The sequence below is a fragment of the Coregonus clupeaformis genome, chromosome 30, assembly GCF_020615455.1.
Source record: "Coregonus clupeaformis isolate EN_2021a chromosome 30, ASM2061545v1, whole genome shotgun sequence".
NCBI classification, from domain to species: domain Eukaryota; kingdom Metazoa; phylum Chordata; class Actinopteri; order Salmoniformes; family Salmonidae; genus Coregonus; species Coregonus clupeaformis.
The window spans coordinates 36,823,909-36,839,627 of NC_059221.1; the positions used below are offsets into that span (position 1 = coordinate 36,823,909).

The 15,719-nt window shown below is 42.8% G+C and overlaps 1 protein-coding gene across 2 annotated transcripts in view; it reads right to left on the bottom strand.

Moving 5' to 3' along the window:
- LOC121545317 (sterile alpha motif domain-containing protein 10-like) overlaps positions 1 to 15,719 on the bottom strand; it is a 132,111-nt gene that overhangs the window by 57,053 nt on the left and 59,339 nt on the right. For both annotated transcript variants that reach the window (XM_041855731.1, XM_041855730.1), the window contains exon 2: positions 5,321 to 5,502. In XM_041855731.1, coding sequence (XP_041711665.1) covers positions 5,321 to 5,502 — 182 coding nt within the window. The remainder of the gene's footprint in view (positions 1 to 5,320; positions 5,503 to 15,719) is intronic.

A 15,719-nucleotide genomic window follows, 5' to 3' on the forward strand; every position in this document is an offset into this window, starting at 1 on the left:
AACCAGCCATCAAACCAACGGTCTCATTAGAATCAGCCAACCAACCACCAAACCAACAGTCTCATTAGAACCAGCCAACCAATCACCAAACCAACGGTATCATTAGAACCAGCCAACCAGCCACCAAACCAACGGTATCATTAGAACCAGCCAACCAGCCACCAAACCAAAAGTCTCATTGGAACCAGCCAACCAACCACCAAACCAACAGACTCCTTATACACAACTGGACAAGCTATTTTTCTTCTCCATTCATGAATGTTCCTTTCTGAAGGAGATGTGTTCTTTACTTTGTTTCTGCTGCTCATAACTACATCAGAGATATGGAGTAACTGTTGCACCATGCAGACGATCAAAAATAAATCCCAACACCCTATTGACCAATTAGAATAGAGCTGTAGTATCAGTTCTTCATCGTTTGTGCTGTTTCTTATGAACAGTGTGTCAGTGTGTGATGTGTGAAAAGAGATTCTTAAAATTAGACAGTGAAGCGTCTTCTGGCCCTACCTTATCACCATTCACTGTGTGTGTGTTTATGTGCGTTTGTGTGCGTGTCTGTGTGTCTAGGCTGTTGTTTTACTAAAGTTGTTTCCTTATTAGTGCTGATCTCTGTTAAACCAACCTAATGGGCTCTAATCTAATCATCTCTCCACAGAGAGCTGGACACACACGCACGCACGCACGCACGCACGCACGCACACACGCACACACACACACACACACACACACACACACACACACACACACACACACACACACACACACACACACACACACACACACACACACACACACACACACACACACACACACACACCAGGACTGTTCTCACTCTCTGTACTGTTGAATAATGCATAGTGAGTCTTGTTGCTCAAAGCCATGTGGAAATCCTACAGCATGTTCTTCATACTATAGACAATGCTTTTAATGATAAATCCTCTATATATTCACATGGAAAAAGCTTCCTAACCCATTTTGATGAAACCTTTCAGACCTGTTTTAGGGATTAGAGTATCTGTGAATTATTAAACAGTGTGGTGCGTGTTTGCACTTTCTTGTCGCCCACAGTTTCTCCAGGGCTTTGGAGGAATGGAACAAAGAACCTCCTTCCTCCCATGATTCCGTTGGCTTACAGGGCAACCAGGAATTGTGTTGTTATGTCATGCTCTCTTTTAGGTTAGGCACTGTAAAGGTCTTAAAATAGAATGGTGTTTTATTTTGCCTTTGTTTTGTTCTAGTGCACAGATGGAGATCCATATTGCATGAGAGCATCTTGTGGAAGAGACTGGCTTTCTGAAGTGTGTCTTTACTATGCAGGGTCACATAGTCAACCACAGGATTATGTCATCATGGTAACCACATTTCGACATAGACAAACCTTGTATAAAATATGTTGAATTTGGACCTTTAAAACAATGTCAGATCTTCAACGTTATATCCACTATCAGAAAATAAATAATGGGCTTTGCAGCACCTCCTACTGGAGAATTGATCTATCTACAGCTACCCTTTGGTCTCACATCCAGGGTTTTAACGAAGCCCTGCTTAGGTATGATAATTGTCTCTGACTATTACCAATGTGCTATCATGAGAATGATTGTTGAGAGATCTCCACTGTTGCTATCGAAGTCATTCCAAAGGGTAGGTTTAACAGAGCAAATGAAATGTGACCATACTTTATAACTCATACAGTATATCATCAATGATGCTATTTAGGCCTATATACAGTAGCATTTGCAAAGTCATCAACAGCTATTGTTTCAATTCAACCCTGAATTCAACTCAAAATAGACAACACAATAGGCCTAGGGTTTCAAGCTCTGGATTATTTAAAATGCAATTATCTTTAGTGATATTGAATTGTGTTTGGTTGTCAATGCAACCAAATATCAACAATTAAAGGAGATGTATCTTCTGCTTGGATAGTTCCATCTGTGCCACTGACTTAGTCTGGCTTTAATTACAGTTTGTCTACAAATTAATAATTGATATGTTGGATTCACGTCTCCATCTCAATCAAACATCTATGTTAAAGAATAGGACTAAATCAAATAAAACTTTATTTAAAGTGCATTTAAAGTTTGGATTTGATTTGATTTAGTCCTATTCTTTAACAAACTGGAATTAAAGACAGACTAAGTCAGTGGCACAGATGGAACTATCCAAGCACAGTGGCGACCATTCAGGGTTTTGAGCCCCACCTCTTTAGCAAAAAAAAAATATATATATATATATACATTTTGGCCTGTTTTGCATGTTATTTAGTATTACATATCAGTTTACAAACAATGTAAAAAAAAAAAAATCTGCTTTCTGTGGTGGAGGGGCAGCCAGCGAAAGAACAGAGCGTAGGCGTTGGTAATCTTCTCTTTTGCGCCGTGATTGGCTCAGTGTTCTGTCACTCATGGGGACACTGCGTCACTTCAAAATCTACCAGACGAGCTCGGCAGTTCAAGACCCCTTGGGTGCTGCCATAGATTTACATTAGAAGTGCCCGTCCAAGAAGGCTTAAGGTCATCGGCCACAGATAAAATGACTTCAAATCACGTTATATCTACCATAGCTTTTTTTAGACTGATCATGTTACCATCATACTTTCAAAATCTTAGCTGGCAAGTTAGCTGGCTAGAGAAGCAGTCATCATAATGAATCATGTCACAATCTACTGGCAAATCCTTTTCAATCCTTGTCATATCAAGATAAATTATAGATAAAATGTATCGGTGCTCATCGGCCTTTGGACATAAACATTACACAACAAGTCGGAAATCGCTAATTCAACAAAGAGTTGTTTGGAAGGAAGTATTTTCCTTCCTTTTTGGACCACAGGCCAAATAAAATACTTCAAATGGTAGGCTAACCATGTCTCTCTCTCTCTCTCTCTCTCTCTCTCTCTCTCTCTCTCTCTCTCTCTCTCTCTCTCTCTCTCTCTCTCTCTATGAGTGTGGTGACTTAAAGAAGAGTAAAGTTAAGGCCTCAACATCTTGCTGAATTTATCTGAACTAACATCCATCTGAATTTCTGTCGGTGTCCATTTTGAAAGTGCTGAACGAAGGCCTACCTCGTCACAGATCGTTTACTTGCACTTGCTTAGAGCCAAGTGTTAATGTAATAATGTTTGTGTATGGTTCAAAAGTCAAAACTCATATCGGAAGAATGCGGTTCTTCTCGAGTTACACAAATTCACATGGAGTCTGTAGAAACCATATTTATTTAAGCTAGTCAGCCATATCAGCTATGGTTTTTAAAAAGGCAGTAAATTAGGCTGAATTAACTGTTTCGCTGCCAGACGAGGCTCTGCTGATAGCCAGGTGTAGCGGTGGTAAGGATACACTCCATGGTGCTGAAAGGAAAGCACTGCTGTCAGGACAGCTTTATATAGGCCCTATCAGTTTGTGGGCACTGTTAATCACGGTTATAATGCAATTAATGTATTGTTTAGTGTTGTGTTGTGTAGTGGCTTTGCTGGCATGCATTAAAAAAAATTGGTTGAGTTTGCCCCACTAAGATTTACATGCTAAAATTGACACTGTCCAAGCAGATGATACATCTCCTTAAAATGTTGATATTTGGTTGTGTTGACAACCAAACAGAATTCAATATTACTTTTGTAATACAGTAAATAGCCTAAAGATAAGGTTGTAATCTCATTGATCAACGTCTCAACCAAATATTACACAATTATCGACATTGAAATTACGTGGTATGCTTCATCTACTAGCACAACCAAATTACCTGGATTGAAATTGAGATTATTTAAATACATGGTACAAGTGGTCAATGCCGTTTGATATTCTGCACAGAATATTATAGCAATTGTGAAGATCTCCAGACCTGCGATATTTGCATGCTATCTTGAACATGCACACGTTCTATGATTACATAAGAATACTTTTATTGTTACAGTAACCTCAAAATGTGGCTATGGATGTTTTACTCAAGTTAAAAAAATACTGTTACATTAGTTTGTAAAATAGCCTTAACTTCAGGCTATTTACTGAATTACAAAAGTAATTTTGAATTGTGTTTGGTTGACAACACAACCAAATATCACTATTTAGTCATATTCTTTAACTTCGAATTTTGATTGAGGTGGGGACGTGAATTCAACATTTTTACTAACTTGTAGATTCCATTTGAAATCAACCTAACCTTGAAACCTTAATCCTATATGTATTGTCTATTTTTAGTTGAATCCTGGTTTGAATTTAAACAATAGCTGTTGATAACTTCCCAAATTCTATATAGGCCTACATAGCTTCATTGATGATATATGATTGATAAAGGATTGTTATATTTAATTTACTCTGTTTAACCTACCCTTTGGAATGATTTTGATAGCAACAGTTAATCTATTAAGTGAAGATTTCTCAACAATCATTCTCACTATAGCACATTGGTAACAGTCGGTGACAAATACCAAAGCTAAGCAGGACTAGGCTTGGTTAAAACCCTGGAAGCGACACCAAAGGGTGGCAGTAGATAGATCAACACTCCAGTAGGAGGTGACGCTGAGCCTAATGTTTTGTTCTTATATTGGATATTACGTTGAAGCTCTGACGTTGTTTCAAAGGTACAAATTCAACATATTTTATACAAGGTTTGTCAATGTTGAAAATTAGTTACCATGGTGACACAATCCTGTGGTTGAAATGTAACCTTCAAAACAACAAAAGTTGATGACTGTTTTCAAATCCAATTTATTTTTGCTCAGTGGGAGTCTTTTTTTCCTTCTCTCTCCCAGAGAGGATTCTGCATTCATCTCATTACCTGTGTTCTAATCAGTCATCTCTTCCGTAATCAGTCTCTTTTGTGGGTTTCTGAGGCAGTAGCAGCCCTTGTGACGAGGAGGGAAGAACAATCAAACATCCTTTGTAGTGCACTGTTGAGACTCCATAAAAGAGACACAAGGCAGTGCTACTGATGCATGAAGCATGTGTTTAGATTTCTCAATGTTTAAGGATGTGTTACTTTCTCTGATCTCTCTCATAGTGGTGGTCATCTGCATTCTAGCACCATACTGTTCACTGAGTCATTACTTTTACCAATGGATGAGATTGATTTGGACAGTGGTCCCTCCATATGTTTGTGCTGTGACCATATATACAGTTTAAGATTTATTTTCCAATCTGAGATGAACAAGATCAAACTCGTTCATCTGCTGCTCAGCTCACTATAGGTCCTTGCTGTTGTAAAATAATATTGCTGACAGACAGTAACCTAATTAACCTGGTACTGGCCAGACAGTGTGTGTGAGTGTGAGTGTGTGTGTGTAGATGTGTATGTCTGTGCATGTGTCCGCACATGCCCATTATGATACCTGCATGCCCTCTGTGCCAGGCTGCTGCAGTAGTTTGACGGTGCGTGTGTGTGTGTTCTTCTGCCCCCTCCCATCGTGCCAGGTCAGACTGGCCCCTGGCCGACGAGGCAGCTGGTAGCTGAGCTCCTCTACAGACACTGTGTGCTCCAGGGACGCACGGCAGAAACTGAAGCTGGACGCTGCTGCAGACAGAAAGAGAGACAGACAGAGAGAGAGACAGACAGAGACAGACCGAGAGAGCGAGAGAAAGAGAGAGACAGAGAGAGAGACAGAGACACAGATACATATATATATGAGAGAGAGAGAGAGAGAGAGAGAGAGAGAGAGAGAGAGAGAGAGAGAGAGAGAGAGAGAGAGAGAGAGAGAGAGAGAGAGAGAGAGAGAGAGAGAGAGATTTAATTTTGATCAAAAGAAAAACCACAAAACCATTGCATTCCGTTAAAGTCACTCTCAGTTGCATGTAGCCATGTCACGAAAAGGGCACCATGTTACAGTGGTCATCAAACATATACATAAGAGATCACTTAGGGAAAATAAAACATTTTTAGGAGATTAAACTCAAATCCAGGATTAACCGAACAAAAACCCTCCATTTCAATGTGACTACTACTATTACCACTACTACTACATACAGTGGGGAAAAAAAGTATTTAGTCAGCCACCAATTGTGCTAGTTCTCCCACTTAAAAAGATGAGAGAGGCCTGTAATTTTCATCATAGGTACACATCAACTATGACAGACAAATTGAGAAAAAATATCCAGAAAATTCCATTGTAGGATTTTTAATGAATTTATTTGCAAATTATGGTGGAAAATAAGTATTTGGTCACCTACAAACAAGCAAGATTTCTGGCTCTCACAGACCTGTAACTTCTTCTTGAAGAGGCTCCTCTGTCCTCCACTCGTTACCTGTATTAATGGCACCTGTTTGAACTTGTTAGCAGTATAAAAGACACCTGTCCACAACCTCACAGTCACACTCCAAACTCCACTATGGCCAAGACCAAAGAGCTGTCAAAGGACACCAGAAACAAAATTGTAGACCTGCACCAGGCTGGGAAGACTGAATCTGCAATAGGTAAGCAGCTTGGTTTGAAGAAATCAACTGTGGGAGCAATTATTAGGAAATGGAAGACATACAAGACCACTGATAATCTCCCTCGATCTGGGGCTCCACGCAAGATCTCACCCCGTGGGGTCAAAATGATCACAAGGGACCTAGTGAATGACCTGCAGAGAGCTGGGACCAAAGTAACAAAGCCTACCATCAGTAACACACTACGCCGCCAGGGACTCAAATCCTGCAGTGCAAGACGTGTCCCCCTGCTTAAGCCAGTACATGTCCAGGCCCGTCTGAAGTTTGCTAGAGTGCATTTGGATGATCCAGAAGAGGATTGGGAGAATGTCATATGGTCAGATGAAACCAAAATATAATTTTTTGGTAAAAACTCAACTCGTCGTGTTTGGAGGACAAAGAATGCTGAGTTGCATCCAAAGAACACTATACCTACTGTGAAGCATGGGGGTGGAAACATCATGCTTTGGGGCTGTTTTTCTGCAAAGGGACCAGGACGACTGATCTGTGTAAAGGAAAGAATGAATGGGGCCATGTATCGTGAGATTTTGAGTGAAAACCTCCTTCCATCAGCAAGGGCATTGAAGATGAAACGTGGCTGGGTCTTTCAGCATGACAATGATCCCAAACACACCGCCCGGGCAACGAAGGAGTGGCTTCGTAAGAAGCATTTCAAGGTCCTGGAGTGGCCTAGCCAGTCTCCAGATCTCAACCCCATAGAAAATCTTTGGAGGGAGTTGAAAGTCTGTGTTGCCCAGCGACAGCCCCAAAACATCACTGCTCTAGAGGAGATCTGCATGGAGGAATGGGCCAAAATATCATTAACAGTGTGTGAAAACCTTGTGAAGACTTACAGAAAACGTTTGACTTGTGTCATTGCCAACAAAGGGTATATAACAAAGTATTGAGAAACTTTTGTTATTGACCAAATACGTATTTTCCACCATAATTTGCAAATAAATTCATTAAAAATCCTACAATGTGATTTTCTGGAAAAAAAATTCTCATTTTGTCTGTCATAGTTGACGTGTACCTATGATGAAAATTACAGGCCTCTCTCATCTTTTTAAGTGGGAGAACTTGCACAATTGGTGGCTTTCTAAATATTTTTTCCCCCACTGTATACACTTCACTGACTCTGTCCACTTAACCCTACCCTTCAGTCTCTCTCTCTCTCTCTCTCTCTCTCTCTCTCTCTCTCTCTCTCTCTCTCTCTCTCTCTCTCTCTCTCTCTCTCTCTCTCTCTCTCTCTCTCTCTCTCTCTCTCTCTCTCTCTCTCTCTCTCTCTCTCTCTCTCTCTCTCTCTCTATGGTGTGTGTGAGTGGCAGCTGCCAGGGTGAGTGAGTGTGAGACCTGATAGCTGAGTTTAAAGCCCTGGGTGGCACAGCCCCAAGTCCCCTGTTAACACACACAGGAGAGGGAGAGAATGACAGATGTCTAATGTGCAGTTTGATGATGATTTCTATTAGGATCCCCATTAGCCGACGCCAATGGTGACAGCAAGTCTCCCTGGGGTCCGACACAACGAAAAATACATTACAGACAATTTACATACATTTTACATACATTTAAAACATGAACATAGACATTACTACTACTAAAGACACACATTTTCACAAAATCACATTTCCAAATGTGAAATAGCTGTTTTCACATATTGAGCTTAGATTTCATGTGAAACAATTTTTTCACATGTATTGAATTTAGAGTTCACATGTTAACGCCATCATTTCACATGTGAGAAGAAAAACATGTTTTACCTCACGTATGAATTGCAGTTGCATATGTGAAATTTGCGATTTCACATGTAAAAAACTTCCACGTGAAAATCAATCACATGTGAAAATCTAATTTGCAGTTTCACATGTAAGAAAACTCCACATGTGAAAATGTCACTTTCACATAATATGTGAAAGTGACATTTTCACCTGTGGAGTTTGCATTTTCACATGTAAACCACAATCACTTTTAAAAATCACATTTGCACTTTCAAATGTAAGAAAACTCCACATATGAAAATCTCACTTTCACATGTGGAATTGCAAGTTCACATGTGAAAACCATTCACATTTGAAAATCTAATTTGCAGTTTCACATGTACGAAACATTCATATGTGAAAATCTAACTGCAAGTTCACATGTGGTGGTGAAATAATGTTATTCTCCTCACATGTCAAAAGGTGGTGCTAGCATGTCGTAGTAGCAATGTTTCCACATATGGAATTGCAAATTCTGTAATGCTATTCTGTAAAAAAGGTAACTTAGCCCACCTGAGTATAACGATTCAAGTGTGTTAAAAATTAAACATTATTTTTTATTTCTGAGCCATCCATTCGGAGTGTTACTGCTGCAGGCGCATGCCAATTAGCGCTGTCAGAGTTAAGGCTCGCACACATCACACCGAATGTGGATCTAGCTTTATTCTGGCGATCGTTTAGCGCTCTGTAGACGTATGACTACTGACATTTTCACATGATTCTACATGTAAAATTGGTGCACACTCGGTTTGCAAATTACGGCCGGCACTCTGTCCAGACGTGCTAAGTACTTCCGACTTGCAAACGTTATTGGAGTGTCTGAACCCTTAATCAGTTAACTCAAGTTAAAGGGATACTTCGGGATTTTGACAATGACGCCCTTTATCTACTTCCCCAGAGTCAGATTAATTTATGGATATCATTTTTACAGTGGGGAAAAAAAGTATTTAGTCAGCCACCAATTGTGCAAGTTCTCCCACTTAAAAAGATGAGAGAGGCCTGTAATTTTCATCATAGGTACACGTCAACTATGACAGACAAAATTAGAGTTTTTTTTCTCCAGAAAATCACATTGTAGGATTTTTAATGAATTTATTTGCAAATTATGGTGGAAAATAAGTATTTGGTCAATAACAAAAGTTTCTCAATACTTTGTTATATACCCTTTGTTGGCAATGACACAGGTCAAACGTTTTCTGTAAGTCTTCACAAGGTTTTCACACACTGTTGCTGGTATTTTGGCCCATTCCTCCATGCAGATCTCCTCTAGAGCAGTGATGTTTTGGGGCTGTCGCTGGGCAACACAGACTTTCAACTCCCTCCAAAGATTTTCTATGGGGTTGAGATCTGGAGACTGGCTAGGCTACTCCAGGACCTTGAAATGCTTCTTACGAAGCCACTCCTTCGTTGCCCGGGCGGTGTGTTTGGGATCATTGTCATGCTGAAAGACCCAGCCACGTTTCATCTTCAATGCCCTTGCTGATGGAAGGAGGTTTTCACTCAAAATCTCACGATACATGGCCCCATTCATTCTTTCCTTTACAAGGATCAGTCGTCCTGGTCCCTTTGCAGAAAAACAGCCCCAAAGCATGATGTTTCCACCCCCATGCTTCACAGTAGGTATGGTGTTCTTTGGATGCAACTCAGCATTCTTTGTCCTCCAAACACGACGAGTTGAGTTTTTACCAAAAAGTTATATTTTGGTTTCATCTGACCATATGACATTCTCCCAATCCTCTTCTGGATCATCCAAATGCACTCTAGCAAACTTCAGACGGGCCTGGACATGTACTGGCTTAAGCAGGGGGACACATCTGGCACTGCAGGATTTGAGTCCCTGGCGGCGTAGTGTGTTACTGATGGTAGGCTTTGTTACTTTGGTCCCAGCTCTCTGCAGGTCATTCACTAGGTCCCACCGTGTGGTTCTGGGATTTTTGTGATCATTTTTTCCCCACAGGGTGAGATCTTGCGTTGAGCCCCAGATCGAGGGAGATTTTTAGTGGTCTTGTATGTCTTCCATTTCCTAATAATTGCTCCAACAGTTGATTTCTTCAAACCAAGCTGCTTACCTATTGCAGATTCAGTCTTCCCAGCCTGGTGCAGGTCTACAATTTTGTTTCTGGTGTCCTTTGACAGCTCGTTGGTCTTGGCCATAGTGGAGTTTGGAGTGTGACTGTTTGAGGTTGTGGACAGGTGTCTTTTATACTGATAACAAGTTAAAACAGGTGCCATTTAGACAGGTAACGAGTGGAGGACAGAGGAGCCTCTTAAAGAAGAAGTTACAGGTCTGTGAGAGCCAGAAATCTTGCTTGTTTGTAGGTGACCAAATACTTATTTTCCACCATAATTAGCAAATAAATTCATTAAAATCCTACAATGTGATTTTCTGGAATTTTTTTCCTCAATTTGTCTGTCATAGTTGACGTGTACCTATGATGAAAATTACAGGCCTCTCTCATCTTTTTAAGTGGGAGAACTTGCACAATTGGTGGCTGACTAAATACTTTTTTCCCCCACAGTATGTCTCTGCGTGCAGTTTGAAGGAAGTGGCTAACTAGCACTAGTGCAATTGCTAACTAACGTTAGGGCAATGACTGGGAGTCTATGGGTATCTGCTAGCATGCTCGTAGATAACCATAGACTTCCAGTCATTGCGCTAACTCTAGTTAGCATTGGCTCACGAAACTACCTCTGACTTCTTTCATACTGGACACAGACACATAAACTCTGGGGAATTAGATAAAGGGCCTCATTGCCAAAATCCCAAAGTATCCCTTTAACTTTTTGTAATTTTAGTGCACCAATAACTTTTTTTTCGCATTGTCTGCAAGCGTATAAAATACACTGAACATTTTGAAAATACATAATCTTAAACCAACTGGTTGCCCTCTAGGTTACAGAGAGCTGGTAGTCCCATCCACTAAACTACCAGGTGTGAAAAGGGAAGAGACTCAGGGGGTATGCTAATTTGATATAGAGCAGACATAACCCACTCTATTAAATTAGTAAAAACAAGAACATTTTACATCTGGCTAGAAATTAATAAGGAAATGATCTCAACAGAGAAAAATGTCCTCATGTGTGCTACCTACAGTGCATTTGGAAAGTATTCAGACCCCTTCCTTTTTTCCACATTTTGTTACATTACAGCCTTATTCTAAAATTGATTTTAAAAAAAATGTACTCATCAATCTACACACAATACCCCATAATGACAAAGCGAAAATACAAAACAGAAATACCTTATTTACAGAAGTATTCAGACCCTTTGCTATGAGACTCGAAATTTATCTCAGGTGCATCCTTTTTCCATTGATCATCCTTGAGATGTTTTTTGTCCCCCGTGGGAATTGAACCCACAACCCTGGTGTTGCAAGCTTCATGCTGTACCAACTGAGCCACACATCTGCAAATGAAGATGCCACTGTCACCCCATAGACTTTAATTGAAAAAGCTCAAAGGAGCCTCTCTCACTCTCTCTCTCTCTCTTCCTCTCCTTCTCTCCCGCTTGGTTGTGTTATGTAAGCCAGTCTTTAAGCCAGTCTGCTGGCATCCCTAACATGATTACCGCTACAGAAAGAAGAACTTGTCAAGTACCAAATATCTAATGAAGGATTAACCCTGATACCAGATCACAACCAGACAAAAGGAGAGGAGAGAAAAAGACTGAAATAGGAGAGAAATAGGGTGAAAAAGAGGGAGAGAGAGACAAAGAGAGTTAAGAAGTCTGGGACGATATAATTATTGCGTACATCTCTTTCTAACAAAAATAACAAAAACCCAATGGGTTATAAGAGAATAATGCACGACCTTCAGTAAAGTTTCTCTCTCATTCTCTGGTACTAGTGTCTCACACTTTCAGCAGATATTTTCTATCGCCTCTCGCTCTCTCCATACTCTTTATCTCCCCTCTCTCTTTCTCTCCCATCTGCTACCTCTCTCTCTCGTTTCTCGCTCTCTCTGCTCTCTGCTCTCTCTCCCCCATCTCTCTCTCGTTTCTCTCTATACTGCTCTCTCTGCTCTCTCTCTCTCCCTGCTCGCTCTCTCCCCTCTGCTAACCCTGTCTCCCTGCTACCAGCACCCTCTCCTATCTCCCTCTACCTCTCTCTGCTCTCCCCCTCTACCACTCACCAATCTCCCTCTCTACCTCTCTCTGCTCTCCCCCTCTACCTGTCTCTGCTTTCCCGCTCTCCCTCTGTCTGCTCTCCCTCTCTACCGGTCTCTGCTCTCCCTCTCTACCTCTCTCTGCTCTCCCTCTCTACCTCTCTCTGCTCTCCCTCTCTATCTCTCTCTGCTCTCCCTCTCTACCTCTCTCTGCTCTCCCTCTCTACCTCTCTCTGCTCTCCCTCTCTACCTCTCTCTGCTCTCCTCCTCTACCTTTCTCAACTCTCCCTCTCTACCCCTATCTACTCTCCCACTCTACCTGTGTCTGCTCTCCCTCTCTACCTCTCTATGCTCTCCCTCTCTACCTCTATCTACGCTCCCTCTCTACCTGTCTCTGCTCTCCCTCTCTCTCTCCCTCTACTTTCCCTCTCTCCCTCTCTACTCTCCCTCTCTACCTCTCTCTGCTCTCCCACTCTACCTGTGTCTGCTCTCCCTCTCTCCCTCTCTACCTCTATCTACTCTCCCTCTCTACCTCTATCTACTCTCCCTCTCTACCTGTCTCTGCTCTCCCTCTCTCTCCCTCTACTTTCCCTCTCTACCTCTCTCTGCTCTCCCTCTCTCCCTCTCTCTACTCTCCCTCTCTACCTCTCTCTGCTCTCCCTCTCTACCTCTCTCTACTCTCCCTCTCTACCTCTCTCTGCTCTCCCTCTCTACCTCTCTCTGCTCTCCCTCTCTCCCTCTCTCTACTCTCCCTCTCTACCTCTCTCTGCTCTCCCTCTCTACCTCTATCTACTCTCCCTCTCCCTCTCTCTGCTCTCCCACTTTTTTCCATCTACGTAACATTGCAAAAATCAGAAATTTTCTGTCCAAAAATGATGCAGAAAAATTAATCCATGCATTTGTTACTTCTAGGTTAGACTACTGCAATGCTCTATTTTCCGGCTACCCGGATAAAGCACTAAATAAACTTCAGTTAGTGCTAAATACGGCTGCTAGAATCCTGACTAGAACCAAGAAATTTGATCATATTACTCCAGTGCTAGCTTCCCTACACTGGCTTCCTGTTAAGGCAAGGGCTGATTTCAAGGTTTTACTGTTAACCTATAAAGCGTTACATGGGCTTGCTCCTACCTATCTTTCCGAGTTGGTCCTGCCGTACATACCAATACGTACGCTACGGTCACAAGACGCAGGCCTCCTAATTGTCCCTAGAATTTCTAAGCAAACAGCGGGAGGCAGGGCTTTCTCCTATAGATCTCCATTTTTATGGAACAGTCTGCCTACCCATGTGAGAGACGCAGACTCGGTCTCAACCTTTAAGTCTTTACTGAAGACTTATCTCTTCAGTAGGTCATATGATTGAGTGTAGTCTGGCCCAGGAGTGTGAAGGTGAACGGAAAGGCTGGAGCAACGAACAGCCCTTGCTGTCTCTGCCGGGCCGGTTCCCCTCTCCACTGGGGTTCTCTGCCTCTAACCCTGTTGCAGGGGCTGAGTCACTGGCTTGCTGGTGCTCTTTCATGCCGTCCCTGGGAGGGGTGCGTCACTTGAGTGGGTTGAGTTACTGACGTGATCTTCCTGTCTGGGTTGGCGCCCCCCTTGGTTTGTGCTGTGGTGGAGACCTCTGTGGGCTATACTCGGCCTTGTCTCAGGATTGTAAGTTGGTGGTTGGGGATATCCCTCTAGTGGTGCGGGGGCTGTGCTTTGGCGGAGTGGGTGGGGTTATATCCTTCCTGTTTGGCCCTGTCCGGGGTTTCTTCGGATGGGGCCACAGTGTCTCCGGACCGCTCCTGTCTCAGCCTCCAGTATTTATGCTGCAGTAGTTTATGTGTCGGGGGGCTGGGGTTAGTTGGTTATACCTGGAGTACTTCTCCTGTCTTATCCAGTGTCCTGTGTGAATTTAAGTATGCTCTCTCTAATTCTCTCGTTCTCTCTTTCTCTCTGAGAACCTGAGCCCTAGGACCATACGTCAGGACTACCGGGCATGATGACACCTTGCTGTCCCCAGTCCGCCTGGCCTTGCTGCTATTCCAGTTTCAACTGTTCTGCCTGCGGCTACGAAACCCCTACCTGTCCCAGACCTGCTGTTTTCAACTCTTTAATGATCGGCTATGAAAAGCCAACTGAGAGACCTGAGCCCTAGGACCATACGTCGGGACTACCGGCCGTGGTGACTCCTTGCTGTCCCCAGTCCGCCTGGCCTTGCTGCTATTCCAGTTTCAACTGTTCTGCCTGCGGTTATGGAACCCCTACCTGTCCCAGACCTGCTGTTTTCAACTCTTAATGATCGGCTATGAAAAGCCAACTGAGATTTATTCCTGATTATTATTTGACCATGCTTGTCACTTATGAACATTTTTGAACATCTTGGCATGGTTCTGTTATAATCTCCACCCGGCACAGCCAGAAGAGGACTGGCCACCCCTCATAGCCTGGTTCCTCTCTAGGTTTCTTCCTAGGCTTTCGCCTTTCTAGGGAGTTTTTCCTAGCCACCGTGCTTCTACACCTGCATTACTAGCTGTTTGGGGTTTTAGGCTGGGTTTCTGTACAGCACTTCGAGATATTAGCTGATGTAAGAAGGGCTATATAAAATAAAATTGATTGATTGATTGACTCTCCCTCTCTCTACTCTTGCTGTCAGCTGAGAGGAGGAAACATGTTTTCTAAAAGCCAGAGACTGTTTCATAGAGCAGAGGGGATACAGGGATCAGGGAACCATGATGGAGAAACAAAAAATGAAAGAAAAGAGACTGAAGAGAGAAATGCTCTACTTCTGCTTTCTCCTCTCTCCCCTCTCCTCTCTCCCTCCCTCTCCCTCCATCTCTCCCTCCCTCCCTCCCTCTCCCTCCCTCCCCCCTCTCCTGATCTCTCCCTCCCTCTCCCTCCATCTCTCCCTCCCTCCCACACTCTTCTTTCCTCTCTCCCCTCTCCTGGTCTCTCCCTCCCTCCCACACTCTGCTTTCCTCTCTCCCTCTCTCTGTCCATTCTATGCCCCCCCCCCGCTCTGCTCTCCTATGCTGTGAGGTCTGTGGGGTTGAAAAACACAGGCCAGCCTGTCTCATTACTGTCACTCAGTCTGAGGGAGGAGGAGACTGGGTGGAGAGAACAGAAAGAGGGGGGGGGTAACAGGAATCTGGTATCTGTCCATCATAGTCAACTTGTCAGGGAGGGGGGGAGAGGGAGAGGGAGGGATGGGGGAGCATAGAATGGACAGAGAGAGGGAGAGAGGAAAGCAGAGTGTGGGAGGAAGAAAGAGTGATTTGGTGAATAACTGAGGAAAGAGAAAAGTAGTTGAGAACATTGTCTCATGTTGGACTCATTCATTGAGCTCTGTCCAGAAAATAAAAGAAGGCATAAAAAAGTGTCTACATGTTTTAGTGTTTTAAAGAGTTAAGAGTTAAGCGTTAACCTCCTGGCTAGGGATCCAGGATGTACACCTCTTCATGAAGACCAGACACACATGAT